This window comes from Pristiophorus japonicus, chromosome 13 (assembly GCF_044704955.1).
Source record: "Pristiophorus japonicus isolate sPriJap1 chromosome 13, sPriJap1.hap1, whole genome shotgun sequence".
Classification (NCBI taxonomy): Eukaryota; Metazoa; Chordata; class Chondrichthyes; family Pristiophoridae; genus Pristiophorus; species Pristiophorus japonicus.
The window spans coordinates 74,275,026-74,296,280 of record NC_091989.1 but is presented as its reverse complement, the minus strand read 5'-3'; the positions used below and the strand labels follow the sequence as shown (position 1 = coordinate 74,296,280).

General features: G+C 44.4%; 2 protein-coding genes across 4 annotated transcripts in view; one reads left to right on the top strand and one right to left on the bottom strand.

The window, feature by feature from the left end:
• The first annotated feature begins 467 nt into the window (after nt 1-467).
• LOC139278118 (mucin-3A-like) lies at nt 468-18,225 on the top strand. Its single transcript, XM_070896774.1, has 5 exons — nt 468-566; nt 3,285-3,529; nt 3,996-5,581; nt 11,101-13,053; nt 14,428-18,225. The coding sequence occupies exons 1-5, from the start codon at nt 468-470 to the stop codon at nt 15,603-15,605; spliced, it is 5,061 nt and encodes a 1,686-aa protein (XP_070752875.1). The 3' UTR covers nt 15,606-18,225.
• ints13 (integrator complex subunit 13) overlaps nt 18,109-21,255 on the bottom strand; it is an 85,735-nt gene continuing 82,588 nt past the window's right edge. For all 3 annotated transcript variants that reach the window (XM_070897663.1, XM_070897665.1, XM_070897664.1), the window contains 2 exons: nt 20,138-20,273; nt 18,109-18,446 (listed from right to left, as the gene is read on the bottom strand). In XM_070897663.1, the coding sequence (XP_070753764.1) occupies nt 18,407-18,446; nt 20,138-20,273 (176 nt within the window). In that variant the 3' untranslated portion in view covers nt 18,109-18,406. The remainder of the gene's footprint in view (nt 18,447-20,137; nt 20,274-21,255) is intronic.

Sequence of the window (21,255 nt, the reverse complement as noted above, 5' to 3'; positions counted from 1 at the left end):
AATCCTCGCATATCGTGGCTATTGGCCAATTGTTGTATCTCCTGTGCTTTTTCTATCCACCACCTGTTCTTTAGGTCCCGAGTTTTTTGTTGGACTTCAGCCTTGAGCCGCCTGGAACGTTGCTTTGCTGCTCCCGAGTTGGGTTGTTGCTTGAGGCTCAGAATTGCTCTGCGCTTGCGATCTATTAGTTCTTGGATCTCCTGATCATTCTCATCAAACCAGTCCTGGTGTTTTCTGGTTGAGTCTCTTTTGCAGGCACTGATTATAGAGGCCTGGAGGGCAGACCAAGCGCTGTGGGCATTCAGCATCTCAGGGTCATCAAGGCACGCCAGGTTAGTTGTGAGGCGCTTAATAGGGCTCTCTTAGCTGGTTCTTTAAGTGCCCTGGCATTGACTTTTTTGCGGCACTGCTTTTGCTGTCCCCTGTTTTGGGGCTATGTTAATGTCGATGATGGATCGGATTAGGCGATGGTTTGTCCAGCAGTCGTTAGCTCCTGTCATGGCACGGGTGATGCGCACATCCTTGTGATCCCTGGCTCGGTCGATGACATCGTCGAGCAGGTGCCAGTATTTGGAGTGAGGGTGTTGCCACGATGCCTTGGTGGAACAGGGTGTTGGTGATGAGGAGTTTGCGTTCTAGACATTTTGTCAGGAGTAGGGTACCGTTGGCGTTGGATTTCCCTACCCCCCTCTCTGCCAATCACGCCTTCCCAGAGGACTGTGTCTTTGCCGACCCTGGTGTTGGAGTCACCTAGGAGGATCAGTTTGTCACCCGCGGGGACACGGGACAGGGATGTTTTGAGGTTGGAATAAAAACCCTCTTTGGTCTCATCTGTTGCATCGAGTACGCACTGCTGACTGTGACGCATTGGTTCCAGGATAGGGTAAGTCGAAGAGTCATGAGGCGTTCGTTAACCCCACAGGGGGAGTCTTTGAGGCAGTCGACCAGCTCATTTTTGATGGCAACGCCGACTCCGTGAAGGTGGCGTTCTTCCTCTGGTTTTCCTTTCCAGAAAAAGGTGTAACCTCCACCATGTTCCTTGAGCTGGCCTTCCCCTGCCCGCCGGGCCTCGCTTCGGGCAGCGATGTCGATGTCAAAGCGTCTAAGTTGCGGGCAACTATGGCGGTGCGGCGTTCTTGCCTGCCGCTGTTGGAGTTGTCCACGAATGTCCTGACGTTCCAGGTCCTGAAAACAGAGTGGAAGATGCCTGTGCGTGAGTTCTTTTAATGTGGGGTGGCCGTTGCATACTGGCAACCACACGGGCTTGACAGAGCTAGGTCTTGGTCCAGTGGCAAGGGGGTTCAAGACGACTGGAGACCAGGCACTGCTGTATGAGCCTAGTTGCCTATGGCGAGATGTTGGCCGCAAGTTCGACGCCGAGTAGCGCCCTTGATGGTAGGTGGCCCGAGGCTTGGTTGGGGGCAGGCTTTGGGAAGGTTAGTTGTCCGCTGGAGTTCCAAGGGATGTTTTAAAAAGTTTCTTCCAAAGTTTAAAAAAAAATGAAGCAATTTGATATCTGCAGAAAAAATACGATCGCCCACCTATTATAGAAGCCGCCCCAATTTTCATTTCATTGATTCTATACAGATGAGCGGAAGTCCCGTTTGCTCTGATGGTCCACCAAAGTGATGCCGATTGATCGAGAGAATGAAATTCCCAACCCAAATTCCAGGTCACAATTCCGTAGAGTTGGGCTGCCCTGTAGCAGTGGGTAACGTTTGACAGGCTGAGCATGCCCCTTACTTTGTAGACGTGCAGGCAATTGAGACATACTCACGGTTACCTGCTGGAGCCGAGGAACATGGAAATGTTTCGATTCACATCATGAAATTGTTAAGTATGCTGATCAGCAGCATGTGGAACAGGGAAAAGAAATAGAAGATTGTGTCCATTTTGATTGAGTTTCCCCACTCCAGAAATGACACGATCACATTGTTCCATTTGCCTTGAACCCAGCACAGCCTGTGTGAAATCTAGTGCCCCTCACCACCTCAGGATGTCCCAAAGCGCTTTACAGCCAATGAAGCACTTTTGAAGTGTAGTCACTGTTGTAATGTAGGAAACGTGGCACAGCAAAGCCCCACAAACAACAATGAAATAAATGACTAGGTAATCTGCTTTAGGTGTTGGTTGAGGGATAAATATTGGCCATGACACCAGGGACAACATCCCTGCTCTTCTTCGAAATAGTGCCGTGGGATCATTCACATCCACCTGAGAGAGCAGACGAGGCCTCGGTTTAATAACTCCTCTGAAAGACGGCACCTCCGACAGTGCAGCACTCCCTGAGCACTGCACTGGAGTGTCAGCCCAGATTTTGTGCTCAAGTCTCTGGAGTGGGACTTGAATCTCTGACTCAGAGATGAGAGTGCTACCCACTGAGCCAAGGCTGACACTTGTAAAGTTTCAACGTGTTTCCTATAAAGCATCAATAACCCAGTGTCCCAGTAATCTCCCCCCTCACCTTGGATCATGGGCTATTCCGTTATCTACTGGGCAGTTACAATGAACACAAGAGTTCTATAACATACATTGCGATGAAGTCAGGGGACTGATAACTGTTGTCCAACATAATTTGCGTGTACAAAAAACGTGAGCGGAGCAAAGTTCTTCAGCAATTATATAGGGAGGCAGCAGGAGAAAAATCTAAACCTTGAGAGAATTGCTGATGGGAATTACAGGGATAGCTCAATGTTGTGCAATCACAATTAGGGCCCTATTCAGTTCAACTCTGATCGTTGGCTTCTGACGGCTTTAACACAGTATTATCTAAACCAACTAAGTGTCTATTTGGTGTTTAGATAATGATAGAGTCGGTATGCTGGAACACACAGACAGAACTGAATACTGCTTGAGTAATAGAAACCAGTGAAATGAATGCTTCAACTTGGATCGACCGTGGGCAGGGATGTCCAAGCTTTTTGTCTTGGAGGGTCACAAAGGTGCAAATCCTGGTGCCTCAGGAGCTGTACGACAACTTTAAATCTGTGCTCCCATTAATTTGCAGGCGTCCCAGGTAGAGAGAGAGAGGGAGCGAGGGAGGGAGGGAGGGAGGGAAGGAAGGACTGTAGCTTTAACACCCTGAGCAATGTGAATTCTCCTCCTTCAAGACATTCCTTAAACCTACTTCTTTGACTAACCAGTCCTTATGTCTCTTTCTTTGGCTTGGTGTCAGTTTTTTTGTGCGTGCCTGATTACGCTCCTTGGGACATTTTAACTATGTTAATGGCACTATATTAATGCATATTAAGAACTACTCCATCACCAGTTATATTTCAAACTAGGTCTCATTAGTTGGCACCACCATTCTACCCAAATGGCTGGAATACAACCCCAAAACCAGGACTATTCAAGGTCTTCCAATAAGCAATGATGCTGGAGGATACAATATAAAGGTGACAGCTCTGGAAAATATTCTGCACAAGTCAGGCCAAGTTTCTACAACTTTTCAACTGTTGGTTTTAAACGACGATCGAAACCCCAACGAATGGAGCACCACAACAGACCAGCGCTTTCCAATACCACACAAGTAGGATTTGGACATTTTCTTTTTACTTCAGTAATGAAAATATAAAACAGTTTTTAAACTAAAATCATTATGTACACACGGGTCTTGATATGTTATTAGCCTGATTGTACAAAGAACTGATCTTTAGGATCACCTCTGTCTGATATTTTCTTCCTTGACAATTTCCTTGGGGATCCAACTGGATTATAGAAATTTAGGTCTTAAATGTCAGTGTTAATCTTTGCTGAAATTTGCTGTACAGATTAATAGAAACATAGATTAATGATCAAGTTCCTTATGCTAATCAGTACAGAATTAGAAAGTAATCTAGGGCATTCACCTTCGAGCAAAGAAAAGCACATTAATACCTTTAATGCTCCTAATTCTTATGTTCTTTATACCCACTATAGTTATGTTTAATGAAACACAACTAAAATGTTTATAATCACAGATCTAATTTGCTAAAGCTATTTTTTTCTGTCTTCAGCTTTTACTTAGATGGATGTACAACAGACGGTCCCATTGTTTACACAAGTGTTATCCTCCAGGCCAAGGTGGACTCCTTCGGAGCGAGCAGCCGCATATCTCTCATCTTATCCATGGCTGAGTATCTACGGGCAGATCCCCTTTTGTTAACACTGTGCCCATTCAGGGATGTGACAAATCTTAAACGGAAGAAGATCCATATTTTGGCTTCTGAAACTGGCAACAGGAACACTACGGGCAGAGAAGCTGCAGAAATCTATTGGCCAATCAGCTGTGGGAGCTTTGGCATGTTGCAGGAACTCATTCAGGTTTTGAATCATAATGTCTTCTCGGGACATATTTCGCAGTATTTAGGATGGCATCTTTCAGGCTGGAGGATCTTTAGAAAAGGAGAAGAGAAGATTGTGTATCTTCAGAGGAACCGCCGCCAGGTTTTGATGGTTTCACCAACGCCTGCAATGACACCACCTAAACCAACCTACTTAATTAGACCTGGGCCCACAGTACTTGCCCAGATCTTTACCAAAATGTTCATGTCCACCAGAGACTATTCAAAACTTGATTCTGCAACTGAGGGGGACAGGTCACACGTGCAAACTAGGCTGCCAGCCATTCCACCAAGCAACAGCATCCCAACTGCACCAGAAAGGCAACAAAGCTTCCCATTTACAACCCCTTTCTCTTCTGTTCCACTCCAAGCACCCGCTCAATTTACAGAGATTGCCTTTGGCTTTGTGCTCTCAGTCTCACCGCCAACATCACTTGCAACAAAGTCTCTTTTAGCGACCACCAAACATTTGCCTACATTTACACTGCCATCAAAACCTGTAATGTCATTAGACTCACAAACGTCACACGTTCTCTTCGCTGAATCAGTGATGGAGCCAATGTCCCCAAGTTTTTATGTGCTTGAACCCTCAAGTTATTTTCTCCTCGGGACTCCATCACTCAGAATTGCACAGCTTTTACCGACTCTGATAGTAGTTACTGAGTTTGAAACAAAGGGGATTCAAAGCATAATTCCAACTGACCTCATTTCCTCTACCCTGTCCTCCTCTATGGCCATCATACAACCTCGGCTGACTGAACAATTTACAGCTACTTCCGGCCCAAACACACTATCTACATCAATGTCATCACTGTTTGATGAACCCACCCTACTGACTGCACTGAACATGTTTAGTACACCCTCTTTGGATAAAATAGCACCAACAGCCTCGGCCATTATCACTAGCACTAACCAAGATCATAAGGCAGAGACTTCATCAGTTAAAGCTCTGCATAGTTACAGCATGATGGCTCATTCTGAGTACTTACTTCCATCTCCAGTTCTCTACAGTCAGTCATCAGTCATCAGTCCGAAACAAACTTCTCTCTTACATACGCCTCCCATACATTCCTCGATATTTGTAGATACCAAAACAACACTTGTGGTGAATTCAATGGTTTCTGATGATCATGTACTCAGATCCCTGCTGTTTCTATCAAGTACCTATGCTTCCACTTTACAAATTACCAAATCCCAGGCTGATATTAACGATGCCTTTATGTCTTTTTCAACAATTCATCTGAACACAAGTTTACACGGTAAGTAACTTGGTTTAATGTCTTAGCCACTAATCGAGAAATCACTTTAGTTTCCTGTTTTAATAGATTATTTATTGCTGTTTACAAAACACTGAATTGCCTCAACTAGTGCCTGCCATATCTGGTCATTCAGTCCAGCTAGCTCCACAAGCACAATTGATGCTGTTCCTCATTCAGCCAGTAACTAGTGCCGTGGCTATCTGGATAGCTTCTTCCGCTCACTCCCCTTTACGAGTCCTTGATGACAGAGGAGTGTATGGTGTGCCCACCTCCATGTGATGGGCAACTTTCCTCTGAGGGACTAAAACCCATCTTGTTCACGAATGTCCTCCAGGGAAGGAAATCTGCCGTCCTTACCCGGTCTGGTCTAAATATGACTTCAGACCCACAGCAATGTGGTTGACTCTTAACCGCCCTCTGAAATGGCCTAGCAAACCACTCAGTTGTAACAAACCGCTACAAAAAAACAATAATAAGAATCACCTCACGGACTGCAGCGGTTCAAGAAGGCGGCTCACCACCACCTTTTCGAGGGCAATTAGGGATGGGCAATAAATGCCGGCCTCTCCAGCGATGCCCACATCCCAGAACTAATAAAAATAACTAAACCATCAGTGCTAGGCTGGGATTTGAACGCAGAGCTCGATTCCTGGTATGTTACCAGAAATACTGTCCCTTTAAGAGTTTTCATGCAATTCATGGCATCTTTGTCTTAACTGCAGACGCAGCCTTGTTCTGGAATCATACCAGTTTCCTTTGGGAGAGAATACAGTAGAAAATGCCAAGCATTTGCAGCGAAGCAGTGCACTGAAAAATATTAATTGCAAAGCAAAACAGTGCAGGTTTCAAAACTTATCAATGACATCAAAAAAATGTGATCACCTTAGATACTAAAAAATAGGACCAAGGTTCTCAGCAAAACATCTAATATCCAATAGATGTAATTGTTTCATTTTATTCTTGAACACAGCATTTGAAACATTATTGTTGGGTCTATAACGCTGATAAATTTCCAACTGAAAATCTTTGTAAAAATGTGTCCTCGAGATTAAAACTCAATGTCATTGTACAACTCCCCAAGACAAAGTGAAGAAAACCTGAGAGGGCTGGATGAGTCACCCGAATAAAATTGTTTATCCGCTAAAAAAACAAAATGCTGTAAATATTCAGCAGATCAGGCAACATCTGTGCAAACACCCCTTTCAGGTGAAACAGCGATTTACTTGTACTTCTTTTGATTTAGTATAATGTGTTCGCTGCTCACGATGTGGGCTCCTCTACATTGGGGAGACCAAACGCACCTCCATTCAGTCCGCAAGTGTGACCCCGAGCTTCCGGTCACCTGTCTCTTTAATTCTCCGCTCCACTCCCACTCTGACCTCTCCGTCCTCGGCCTCCTACACTGTTCCAATGAAGCTCACCGCGAGCTCGAGGAACAGCACCTATTCTTTCGTTTAGGCACTTTACAGCCTTCTGGACTCAACATCGAGTTCAACAATTTCAGATCATAACCTCTGCCCCTAATTTTTTTCTGTATTTCTTTGATTCTCTTTCCCGTGGCAGTTATTGATGATTCTGCCACCTTCATTTACCCCCTATTTCAACTCATCTTTTGTTCTTAACTTGTCCCATTACCATCCCCTTTGGCCTCACACCATCATCCCTTCTGTCTCTCTAATCTCTCCCGCCTTCCACCCTATCACAGACCTTCCCTTTTGTTCTTTCCTCCCCTCCCCCTTTCCCTGCCCCTACACTTGCTTCAAATCTGTTTCTAGTTCTGACGAAGGGTCATCGACCTGAAACGTTAACTCTGTTTCTCTCTCCACAGATGCTGCCTGACCCGCTGACTATTTCCAGCATTTTCTGTTTTTATTTCAGAGTTCCATCATCTGTAGTAATGTGCTTTTGTTTTGGCTATCTTCACTTTGACAACTTGGGTTAAATTAGAAACAAATTGTGAAATTTGTAAATGCCATTACATAATGTGGCCTGACACTATGTTGCCTTTGTTACTCTAGACTTGACTATTCCAACGCACACCCGGCTGGCCTCCCACATTCTACCCTACGTAAACTTGAGGTGATCCAAAACTCGGCTGCCAGTGCCCTAACTCTCACCAATTCCCATTCACCCATCACCCCTGTGCTCACTGAGTTACATTGGCTCCCGTTAAGCAACGCCTCAATTTCAAAATTCTCATCCTTGTTTTCAAATCTCTCCATGGCCTCACCCTTCCCTATCTCTGTAATCTCCTTCAGCCCAATAACCTCCTCCCTCTGCCCCCGAGATGTCTGCGTCCCTCTAATTCTGCCCTCTTGAACATCCCTGATTATAAGCGCTCAACCATGAGTGGCCGTGCCTTCTGTTGCCTGGGCCCAAGCTCTGGAACTCCCTGCCTAAACCTCTCTGCCTCTCTACCGCTCTTTCTTCCATTAAGATGCTCCTTAAAACCTATATCTTTGACCAAGCTTTTGGTCACCTGCGCTAATTTCTCCTTATGTGTCAATTTTTTGTCCCATAATACTCCTGTAAAGTGCCTTGAGATGGTTTACTATGGTAACGGTGCTATATAAATACACATTGTTGTTGACGGATTGTTAACTCCAAGGCATCAGCCTTGGCTCAGTGGGCAGCACTCTCACCTGCAAGCCAGAAGATGAGTTCAAGCCCCGCTCCAGATACTTAACAACATAATCTAGGCTGACACGTCGATGCAGTAGTTGGAGATGTCACCTTTTGGATGAAACGGCTTGGTTGAGTGTAAAAGATCCAATGGTACTACGCAAGGAGATCATGGGAGGCATCCTGGCCAACATTTATCCCTAACCATATGCCACTAAAAATAGATTAACTGGCCATTCATCTCATTGTTGTTTAAATGACCTTGTAAATTAGTCTTGCTTGTCACATTTCCCTACAACAGTGACTACACTTCAAAAGCACTTAACTGGCTGTGAAGCGCTTGAGGTTGGGAAAGGCGATATAGGAATGCAAATTCTCTCTTTCCTTTTGAATTATCCCTGACATCATGAAAAGCATTCCACTGGGATGGATTTAATGCGATATTCAGTGTGCATTTCTTGGGCAAGTGCAACCTAATTTTGGACAAATACTTTGGACGTGGCCTTGTGAATGCTGCCTACCAGCATTAATCGTCACATGATTTAGCCGCTGCATCAAAGTTATTTACCTTATGTTTTATCTCTATAATCTCCTCCAGCCCCACAAACCCCCCTCCCTGAGATGTCTGCACTCCTCTAATTCTGCCCTCTTGAGTATCCCTAATTATAATCACTCAACCATTGGTGACCGTGCCTTCTGTTGCGTAGGCCCTAAGCTCTGACACTCCCTCCCTAAATCTCTCTGCCTTTCTACCTCTCTTTCCTCCTTCAAGACGCTCCTTAAAACCTACTTCTTTGACCAAGCTTTTGGTCACCTGCGCTAATTTCTACTTATGTAGCTCGGTGTCAAATTTTTATCTCCTAATACTCCTGTGAAGCACCTTGGGACGTTTCACTACGTTAAAGGCGCTATATAAATGCAAGTTGTTGTTGATGATGAAAAGCAAGTATATAGACTTTAAAATTGCCAACTTATCACACAAGACCACACCAACTTTCAACACTAAATTGCTTCTGGATGCTACAATGTGCTCCCACTATACCATCTCAGCTGCTCTTTAGTTGTAGGTAGTTTCTGTTTTCCCGGAAGGTCTCACCATGCTGTTAAGGACTCCTGTAGCAGAAGCTCAATTGAATCTGACTTGGTGAGGTATGGTGAGTCTCATCATCATCCTAGGCAGTCCCTCGGGATCAAGGAAGACTTGCTTCCAATCCTGAAGTGAGTTCTTTGGTGGCTGAACAGTCCAGTACGAGAACCACATTTTCTGTCAGGTGGGACAGATAGTCGTTGAGGGAAAGGGTGGGCAGGGAGCCTGGTTTGCCGCACGCTCCTTCCGCTGCCTGCGCTTGATTTCTGCATGCTCTCGGTGACGATACTCGAGGAGCTCAGCGCCCTCCCGAATGCACTTCCTCCACGTAGGGCGGGCTATGGCCAACGACTCCCAGGTGTCAGTGGGGATGTCGCACTTTATCAGGGAGGCTTTGAGGGTGCCTCCTATCAAAAAGAGCTGGCATTGATGATGAGATCCAACACCGCCTCCAGTGCGCCAGTGCAGCCTTCGGCTGTCTGAGGAAAAGAGTGTTTGAAGATCAGTCCCTCAAAACTGTCGCCAAGCTCATGGTCTACAGGGCCGTAGTAATACCCGCCCTCCTGTATGGCTCGGAGACGTGGACCATGTACAGTAGACAACTCAAGTCACTGGAGAACTATCACCAGCGATGTCTCCGCAAGATGCTGCAAATCTCCTGGGAGGACATACACAACCATTAGCGTCCTCGGCCAGGCCAACATCCCCAGCATGGAAGCACTGACCACACTTGATCAGCTCCGCTGGGCAGGCCACATAGTTCGCATGCCAGACATGAGACTCTCAAAGCAAGCGCTCTACTCGGAACTCGTCCACGGCAAGCGAGCCAAAGACGGGAAATCATTTATGCAAATGGTGAACAGCAGTGGACCCAGCACCAGTCCCTGTAGACCACTTCCCATCTTCTGCCAGTCTGAAGAACTAGCTTTAACCTCTACTCTCTGTTTTCTGGCCAATTTTGATCCATTCTGCTACTTGTCTCCCAACTCCATGTGCTCTGACCATCGTCATGAATCTACTATGCCGTACTTTATCGAAGGCCTTTTGAAAGTTTGTGTATATTACAGTTGCATAAGGGGCAATGCACGTATTGTTTGCAGCATCTGCCACTGGAAAATTCAAGCAGCAGCTTTTGAAGCGAGGCAAGGTAGTTGAGCCTGCCAGCCACAGAACAGCAAATAAAGTAGGCTTCAACTTCAGAGAATCTCACCAAAAACTGAAGCAGGAACACATAAAAATGGTAAAGTCTGGAAGAACTTATTCCTGGCATGTTGATTTGCTGCCAATTCAGATTAAAAAGAAATGGGTTAAATCTGGAATGATGACATGCAATATGGGCTGAATGTAAATTCTTAAAAGGGACATCAGCCTTAGGACTTCACCAGTTAGGCTGACAAACTTTTTGTTTGTAGGTTGGCAGCTGAACAGATTACAGGGAATTGGGGACTTTAAACTTCAGTAGAAAAATGTTCATTCAAAAAGCAGGGAGTTCTCCCAGTGTCCTGGCCAATATTCCTCCTGGAAAAGAGCTCATTGGTCTCATTGCTGTTTGAGGGATTTTGCTGTGTTCACGTGGTTGCTTTACATATTGGCAGAACCTGCACTAGAGTAATTCAGGGTATGTGCAACACTTTAGAACATCTCCCAGAAATGCGATAAGGTGCAAGACAAATGCAAACCCTTTTCTTCGTGTAGGGAGAAAAAAAGCATCGATGTTTTTGTAATTTACAATCAAGAGATTAATATTATTTACCATACTTAGTTAATGTTATAAATTTTCTACTTGTTTTTCCTTTCTGTCTTAAAACAGAGATGTATACAGCAACTGAAGTCAGCCCTGATTTGATCAATTCAACTGTGGACGACAAAAGAGACAGTTCTGAATCCAATACCAAGATTGAAACTAGTCTCAATCTGGTCAGTCCGTTACACCTATTGTCAGAACACATCCAGCCAGACTCCGATGTTTCACTTTTACCAAATAGCCTTATGCCAACTTCTCGGTTGACAAATGTGGAGGAATCACTTTCTACAGGGATGCTCATCACATATGCCTCATCGAGCATGAAGATAACCACCGAAGACTTGTCTTTCCACTCAGTGGACAGTATACTTTGGTCAACAGAGCTAGCTTCAACAGAGGTGGAAAGTTTATTTTATGCGACACAGCAAATTGACATATCACCAAGTCAACCATTTGCATTTACCAATATAAGCGATATTCAAACAACGTTGATAGCTAATGGCAGGAGTGAAGAAATTACTAGCACAAATTATCTATTCGCACCCAGTATTTTTACCATCTCACCGAGCACACCAATACACTTACAAGGTTCATCAGAACCCATTCCAGCACATACAACCAAACCTGAATTAATGACTACAAGTATGTCATTACTTAGTTCAGACAGAAAGCTTTTGGAGTTTACTTTATATTCTGCCAAATCAGGCACTATGGCTTCTCCTCAGCCACAATCTTTCTCTTATCATAATGAAGTTATTTTGTCCTCTTTCAACACACAAACAGCTAGCTTTCTCACTGCCACATACATCACTCATCAGTTGATTCCCACCTCCATTTTATTTTACTCTTTTGAAACATTATCTTCTCTGTCAATTGGAGAAATTGTAAAGGAATCGATCATCAAACAAGCACACATTCCTTCAGTTTCTTTTCAAGAACGTCCAGCACTGTCGACCCATTCACTCTCACTCCAAGAAAATCAATCTAGCTGGGACTTGATTACTCCTTTAAACTCGTCCATCGATGGGCTAGTACTATTACAGCACTCTTCCCTCACATCGGTGGATTGCACACCATATTCTCACTCAGTCACCAAACTCATCCTGTCTACTCCTGCTTCCGTTGCATCCTACCCATCGGTCGGAAAGGATCTGCGGCTGTCCACCTTCCCATTCTCTCCCACTTCTCCATCACCTGAATTTTCTTTTCTGTCCACAGCTCAAGATCCTCTTACCAGTTTACAGTCATTTAGGCAAATTACAAATCAGTCCAGCCAGGATAATTCCATCAGTTTTCCACCTTCGTTTATAGATATTTTGTCATCAATTAATTTCACAGAGACTCTCAGCTCGTCAGTTCCATCCAATGAGCTAAAGACATCTTTTGGTGTATTTGAGGAATATAGTGACAACATAACAATGCCCATTACTACCTCAGTGGCACATTATAGCCTACCATCTCTCATGCCATCATTCTCATCTGAGGTGGACTCAAGATATCCCACTTCACAGCCATTGTTTAGCCATTATATTGTACCTACAGAGTTGTCGTACTTCATCTCATCTCTGCCGCAGACCAAACCATTACCTGAAAGTTTGTTGCATTCCTTTGGGTTGGATTTATTCTATTCCATAATATCCTCTACTAACACACACCAAATCAGTCAGTACTCAACAAATTCAATGTCAGTCAGCACCATGGGTGTTTGGCAAGACATTTACAACCACACAGAACTGTTTCAAGTATACAGCATGTCAAACATCTCAATACCCAGCCAGTCAATCCTCCCTACTGTTAGTTTTGACAAAAGTCTAGTATTCACGCACTGGTTGAGTCAAACGATTACAATGCCTGTTCACTCAGTACAAGAAACTCAGGCCATCGAAAGTTGGACTGCTCAGGATACGTTCACAAAGATTCCAATTTCCTCTGAAACAACTATAATTGAAAGTCTGAGCCCCAAACAGACATCCAAGATGATTTCATCCACCCTCGAAGTACCCGCCTCAGAGTATAATGGTAAGGTACTATGCATCGGATTTCCATTGCTTTACTTAATGCAATTTATAGCATTGCAATAAATGCGATTCATTACGCTCCATCTTATCTTTTACAGTTGGCTCTTACCTCACAATCTTTTCCACACCATTATTCTGTTATGTAGTAACTCTGCATCAAGTAATTAATTCTGGGATAACAAGTCTTTTGCGTTTTGGAAGGCTTATCATAAACCTAAATTGAACTGGCTGTCTCAGGTACCAAATGGTGAAATCTATGTCTATTATTCATAGTCTTGTGAATGTCTGTGTGATGTAGTGCAGTGTCTTTAACCAGTGTCCAGAACCAGACACCATTATCGCTTCATTCAGTCACTCACTCATCAGCTTTCAGCTGCCAAGGCCCTAAAGCTCTGGAATTCCCTTCCTAAACCTCTCCATCTCTTTCCCTCCTCCTTTAAGATGCTCCATAAAACCTACCTCTTTGACCAAGCTTTTGGTCATCTGTCACAATACTTCACAGGGCTCTGTGTCAATTTTTTTTCGATAACATTCCTCTATTGATTTCATTGTTACCATTTTCATCCCTGATGCAAGTAGTTCTTTCCATGGAAACGTCCGTCTCCAACTACCGGTACAAAGTTATAGTTCATTTGAAGGCAGCAATTTTACGCAATTAATGGCTGGAACTAAACCATATTTTGTCCTGTTGCTTTTAATACTGGTTGCACACCTTATGTGACTATACAGTTAGTATACATGGTCTACATACATGGCAGACTAAGCATGGTGTTAGATACTGGTTTGTGGTCTGTTCGTCAAAGTCCACAGGTGGTATACCCATGCTACTCTGCCGGCTGTTCCTACCTGCGCACACGAGGTGGACTGCCAAGACTCCCCTCCTGGATGGCTCATTTTAAATGCTGGGAGAAAGCTAGAGAGAGCAGCAGCCCTTAAAAGTAATTCGCAAGTGCCCAGGTGGTCTGTTGGGACACTTTTCAAACTTGACTTTGCAGTCGGCTGGAGTGATACTACACCTGGTGTAAAGCCTAACTGGTAGGACATCATCAGCCAGAGGTGGCCTTGCACTTTCCGGCTTCAACACACTCGCGGGGCGGGGCGGGCAGATTGCTTTCCGAGTTACACTTCCATTCTTGCGTCAACATACACCAGACACTTCTTGGCATTGATACAAAATTAGCGAATAATGGCACTGCAAGTCTCCGATTTTACCGTACTTAAAGCGAAAACCACTGGACCTCTCCCCCCTCCCCGGTCAAGATCAGGAGCAGTGTAACGAGTATTAGGCACAATAAATGGTAACAGTGAGATTGGTTAATTACAAAACAGCATTTGCGATACTAATCACATTTTTATTTTTGCAATGTCCATTTAGGTCAGGCTAACAAGTCTCCAACTGTCGTCAACCCAATTGAATTCATCTTGACAACCGTAGGACAAAGGTTTCATTATTCAATACCTGCAGACACATTTTTTGATGAAGAAGATGGAGATGCCAGGAACCTAACTCTGACAGTAGCTTCAATTGATGGATCCCCTTCAGGAAGAGAGTCCTGGGTGAGATTTAATCAGTCACGGAGTACTCTGTTTGGATATCCACTGGAGACGGACTATCAGTATTCACCGCAAGAGTTTGTCTTAACTGCTACTGATTCAGGTGGACTTATTGTTCAAGAAGGTTTTGTGATTGAGCTCCGACTATCCCATGACACACCCTGCCACTTGTACATGGTCAGAACAAAAAACAGTTACCATTCTTTTCTTCAAGATAGAGGAAGAGTGCTCTACTTCCTAGAAAAACTTGCCAAGTATCTGAACGACTCCAGTAGTGAGGACATTGTCCTCTTCTCCATAAAACCAGGTTCCACACTGCTAACGTGGTACAACAATTCCTTATGTTCAGCTGGCAAAGGCCTTTTAAAGGAATGCCCAGTAAGTACCATTCAAAGGCTGCTCAAACTAATCCGCTTGCCAGATGGTCTTGCACATCCATCGTTTGTTGAGGCGATGTTACCAGAGTACAGAATTCTAACAGTTGAGAATGTCACTTATGGTGGAGCCTGCCTGCCTTTAATGCCCACAGCAGGTCTGAATACTACGATTATTCACCCTCGCAGCTCTTACTTGCTGACCACCGTCTGGCCCGCCATTCTCACAGTCTTGCTTCTTATTCTTCTAGTTGCTCTGTTAGTTACGATCTACTGCTTCTGCAGATACTCAGAGAAGATCCTCCCATCCGAGGAACTGAGTTTTCAAGAAAACCGACCAACTGCACGTGGCCAGCACTTCGAGATGGACGCATTAAGACCGAGAAAGCCACCCATGTTCATTCATCAGGCACCCCCGCCGTCACAACTGTGGGCAAGACTTCCCTCACCTCCACCATATCAACAAGTACACTCAACACACAGTGACATGCAACACGATACACCACCCCGCATCAGAGGGCTGAAATTACAATCTGAGCCGCCAAGATATCAACTGCCTCCTCCTTATGAGCTGCAATCCAAAAAACAACCACTGTCTCAAAAAATGCACATGAATAAAATCTAATTTATTTTGTTATAGAAGCTTTAAATTATTTTGAAACTGCACACTGTGTTACGCATCAGGGCAGAAAAGATAAAGACATTTACAAAATTAATCTTAAATGTGCAATGCTGGAACAAAATGCATGCGTTTTCACATAAAACAAACTTGTAGCACAAGCCAAAAATCAATGTTTGCATACCAAATAGTGTAAAATTACTGTTGATTTGCTGACTGGATCAACTGGGCCTGAATTCACTGGAGTTTAGAAGAATGAGAGGGAATCTCATAGAAACATATAAAATTCTGACGGGACTGGACAGGTTAGAGGCAGGAAGACTGTTCCCATTGCTGGGGAGTTCCAGAACCAGGGGTCACAGTCTAAGAATAAGGGGTAAGCCATTTAGGACCGAGATGAGGAGAAACTTCTTCACCCAGAGAGTGGTGAACCTGTGGAATTCTCTACCGCAGAGAGTTGTTGAGGCCAGTTCATTAGATATATTCAAAAGGGAGTTAGATATGGCCCTTACGGCCAAAGGGATCAAGGGGTATGGAGAGAAAGCAAGAAAGAGATACTGAGGTTGAATGATCAGCCATGATCTCATTGAATGGCGGTGCAGGCTTGAAGGACCGAATGACCTACTCCTGCACCTAATTTCTATCTTTCTATGTTCCTCTGTTTTGGAGACAAAGGTTTCTGGTGTCAAATGGCCCTAGAACAAATGCAACGGTCATGTTTTTAAAACAGCCTAACATTACTGTGCAGTAACATCCTGCGGATAGCTAAAGAACTGGCTTTCTTCTAAGACAATCGAGGAGTGCAGAAAAGTCTCATCTGTGTTCAACAGATACTTGCTCGATGCGGCAGTGTAGCTGTAGCACTGGGCAAGCAACCTACAAGTTGCGAGTTCAAATCCCACTATGGCAAGTGAGACTGAGGGCTCAAAATTGCCCAGGAGTTGCTCCGTTTTTTTTGGAGCAACTTGATTTTTCTGGAGTATCTTAAAAATCCCCATTTTGCACATTCAATTTGTGCCAGTGTAAGTGAGTTAGTTAGGATTTTTAAAGTTTTTTTCAAAAGGGGGCATTACCAGCCACCTACGCCCATTTTGGCCACTTTGGACAGCTAATAGTTACTCCAAACTAACTTAGGCCAATGTCTGTGGCCACTTGTGGCTGCACAGAAAACCCTTGTGGAGAGTTAAGAAATCAGCGCAGGTAGGTACATCGGAGGCCAGCAGAACTTAATGACTTGACTAAAGAATATGAATAGAATCAAACAGCTATACAGGACATCATATGACAAACTTCGCAAAGTTAATTTACTATACAACAGAAGTATTCATGGAAGCTTAAACTACAAAAATAATAGTAAAGAGACAAAACATATTTACATAATTTTTTCAAAATATCCAAATAAAAAAATAGAAGTACCTCCTGCTTGTAATTCTTATGTTCTTATTTAGGAAAGTATTTTCATCAACAGGGTTAAGGAAAGTCTTGATTAAGCTCATTAAAATTACTGGCTACACAGTTATCACCCCGCCCCCCTACCGACCTCCCCGGATCAAAACTCTTCTCTCTCCCGCCCCTGCCCCCGCCCCCACCCCCACCCCCAACCCGAGGAAAAATGTAATTGAGTGTGTGTAAAATTAAACTGGCAACCTAATGATATTTATAATTGTTTTTCTACAAAAATACCTGGATATAACTTTTGAAATGGATTTCAAAATAGACAATTCTACCTGAACCTTTGCATGGCAATGTCCTCAAGTCTTCAAGTTGTTTGTAGAATATTGACATAAAGTGGCAATAATGCAGGCAGCCAACAAAAGACCCAAGTGCTTTGGAAGAAGGCAGGCTTCTCTATCAAAGTCTCATTACTGTGCGGCAGGCCACCCGGCATGAGATAGGGGCGGGACGCATCGGGTCCTATGCTGCAGCACGCACACAGGGGCTGGGGGCAGGAGCTATTGCGCATGTGTGCACGCTCCAACGTGCATGTGCAGAGATGCCGGCACTGTTTCTGGTGCAGGGCCCTAGCTCCACCCCCCAATCGACTGGCCACGCCGCGCCAAGCCCCGGGAGAGGCAACACAGCGGCCAGAATCGGGGAGGAGGTTTTCGGCGTCGTTTTCAGCCCACAAAGTCGGCGCATTTCTGGTGAGTGCGCCGGAAAAAGGGGTGGGCCAAAGTTGAGCCCTGAACGTGGTCATTTGTGGGAAAACCATGACAGTTACTGGATTGTCATAAAAATTAATGTCCTTCACGTGATGCCAGTCCTGTACCAATGTGGTAGCCTAGCAAGCCACTCAAGCTGCATGTCACCGCCGCAGTGCAACCCAGATGATCAATAAATACACCACCTATATCCCAAGAACAAATGAAAATAAAAGGGAACTAACTGACTTTATATAACAAAGCAGTAAGTTAGATACAGTAGAACGGTGAACCATATTCTGTGACAAGTTGCGTGGATGTATATAGAACACTCATGAGTAACATTTTTAATAAGTAGAGCACTGAAATTTGTGTAGAGGCATAACGTTTATTTTGGAACAATGTAAGCTGTATGTAAAAATTGTCAATGTATTTTGCAGTAGAAAATGCCAACTTTAATAAAGACTAAAATTCTTCTTGATCTTCGTACACAGCACAAACATGTAATCTTTGTACAATGTGTTGCAAGTCATTTCAACAGCAGCAGTTTTGGAGACTGAGGTCGATTTCCTGAAAATGTCTCAGATCTTTTGTGGGAATTATTCATTTACAAACAGCACGACAGCTAACCTGGGCTTCGAAAACATCTTGCGTTGAAGCATCTCTTCACTGTCTGCTGGCTTTACCGTTTTCATGTGTATCCATTCTATAACACACAAAAAAAAACTATTTGCCAATATAGAGACAATGTACTACAAAATAATGAGGGGGGGGGGTGGAAATTGCGGTCAGAGGTTTCCTTCGGGCGAACGCCTCCGCCCGGAATTTTTTTTTATATAAACAAAAATACCTGGTGCCAGGGGAACGTAGGATTGCGGTCGGAGGCCTAGTTTCGCAATCCAGCGTATGGGAACATGTCTTCCAGGTACATACCACCAATGGACATCTAGGGGCCAAAATTGCCCCCCCCGACGAAAATGCGGTGCACTTACCCTGTTTCAGTTGTTTTTACCGACGCAGTTGAGCGATATTCCGCTCTTTGGCCTTTTTTTCCCCGGTCACAATGGGGGCGGAAGTGCTGCAGTGAGCGGAAGTTCACACACTAGAGGGGCGGAAGTTAAAGGGGAGAGCCGCTGTGATTCTTTAAGTTCGATCCACTGGGCTACCAGGGAAGGTTTCGGCTGGGCCAGCGGCCTGGCACCCAAGAGGGGGTGCCAGGCTGCCTGTTGATGGCCCAGCCAAACCTGGGGGCATAATCAGCGGCCCGACATGGCAGTCGGCCATCAGAAACATAAGATGGTGGCTGAGGCAGCAGGTCCTCCCCTTTAATGGCAGCCTCATCGCCATTTTGAGCACACTCCAAGCACAGTGCACCGGCAGAAAAAGCTGCCAGTGGCACCGAGTGGGAAGAGTAAGATTTTCTCGGCGGAATTTCACGATCGGTGTAACATTGGCGGTGCACACACCAATGACGCACTTAGGACAGATCGGCAGCAGTGGAGTGGTGGGGGGAAAAGAGAGTGGGTCACCGCTGGTGTGGAACATTCAAAACGGCGGCCATTCCGCCAAAAAGAAAATCGGGGGCCATTCCACTCCGCAGCATGGCCGCCGATTTCCGGCGATAACAGGCCTTAAGGGAAGGGGCAATTTCAGCTCCCTAGTATTCTCACTGATAATAATGGGAACTCCGTTGTACGAGCTCCCATTACGATCAATGAGAATATCCCCCAAAAACAAGAAACACAACACAATAAATAAATAAAAATACCTCAATTTTTAAAAATTAATTGAAATTGAAATTAATTAAATGTTTTAATGTGTTTTAATAGGGTTAAAAAACTTACCTTAATGGACAAGGTTTTTAATATAAAAATTAGTGATTAAATTTAATTTTTCTATGTTTTAAAACTCTTACGCTGGTAAAAGTAAGCTATGCGCCTGTTTTTTTACCAGGCGTAAGAGTTTGAAGGACATTCGCTGGGCAGGAGTTGGGCAAATAGCCCAATCTCTGTCCCGCGGATGTCCTTCCCCCGGAGATGCGTGTGATCCGTCAAAAGACATTTTGACAGATTGTAAAAGCCGGTTCTTGGCGCAAGTGCATCACACAGAGACAACCGGCTCTTGCGCACACCGTATGCACCCAGAGAGGCCGCAATTTTTGGTCCGTTGTCTTACTATTACTGCACCACAAACATCTTACAAATATTTGAACTACAAAGCAACATCATACAAATAATTATAGTAACACGAATCAAAGCAAGATTTGTCTTTAAAACCAGTTTTCAAAGGAAATGATTGGCGTTCATCGAACATTTTAGCGTGCATTACAGTGCAATTAATAGCCACGACTTACTAAGCAGATGCAGAGATGTACAAAAACAGGAGAAGGCTACTGACCCGTTTTCTTCCTTAAGATGCTGGTACAACTCAGCTTTGTTGTTAACAGAACTCAAGCGGCCAGCAAATTCCTGATGCTTTCTTGAATTTGCTGTATTTATCCTATTAGTCCACATAGTGAGCAAGGAAACTGGGCCTGCAGATTGTTGAGACAGACGGGGTAAAAAGTCAGTGCTTATGCAAAACAATACAAATATGTTACAGCTCCCCATCTGCACCTATAAACATGTAACACAAGGCATGGCCGACAACCAGAGCCCCTCGTATTCTGCAAACTCTTCCAATGAATTTTAATCTCAGCAGCTATACTTCACAATTTCCCTGCAAACGACAGGGCGGGTGGGACAGACAAAGACACTTTTCTCATGTCAACTGGTCATGGTCACCAGAGTCCAATTTCTGTTCACTACATCATAAATTGCCTGAAACTCTTTTTAACGTTGTACCTATATTAATCTTATAACTACAAAACCCTACTTCCTGTTATTACGTTTTTGTCACACTTGTGTTAACGGTTTACCATTATATATTCCTGTCCACACTGCAACAGAAATTGCCAATCTGAACTCTTCATACATCCAAGTTCACTGGATATATTCAAGAGGGAGTTGGATATGGCCCTTGCGGCTAAAGGGATAAAGGGGTATGGAGAGAAAGCAGGAAAGGGGTACTGAGGTGAATGATCAGCCATGATCTTATTGAATGGTGTTGCAGGCTCGAAGGGCCGAATGGCCTACTCCTGCACCTATTTTCTATGTTTACACCCTGCCATCAGTAGTAGCGCTATAGTGCGTCAGTTGTGCATCTCCCAGCTCTTCAGCTTGTACTGCAGAGAAACTCCTACACTCCAAACAATGCTGCATCTAGAATCATAGAAATTTACAGCACAGGAGGCCATTTCGGCCCATCGTGTCCGCACCGGCCGACAAACAGCTATCCAGCCTAATCCCATTTTCCAGCTCTAGGTCCATAGCCCTGTAGGTTACGGCACTTCAGGTGCACATCCAAGTACTTTTTAAACGTGGTGAGGGTTTTTGCCTCTACCACCCTTTCAGGCAGTGAGTTCCAGACCCCCACCACCCTCTGGGTGAAAAGATTTCCCCTCAAATCTCCTCTAA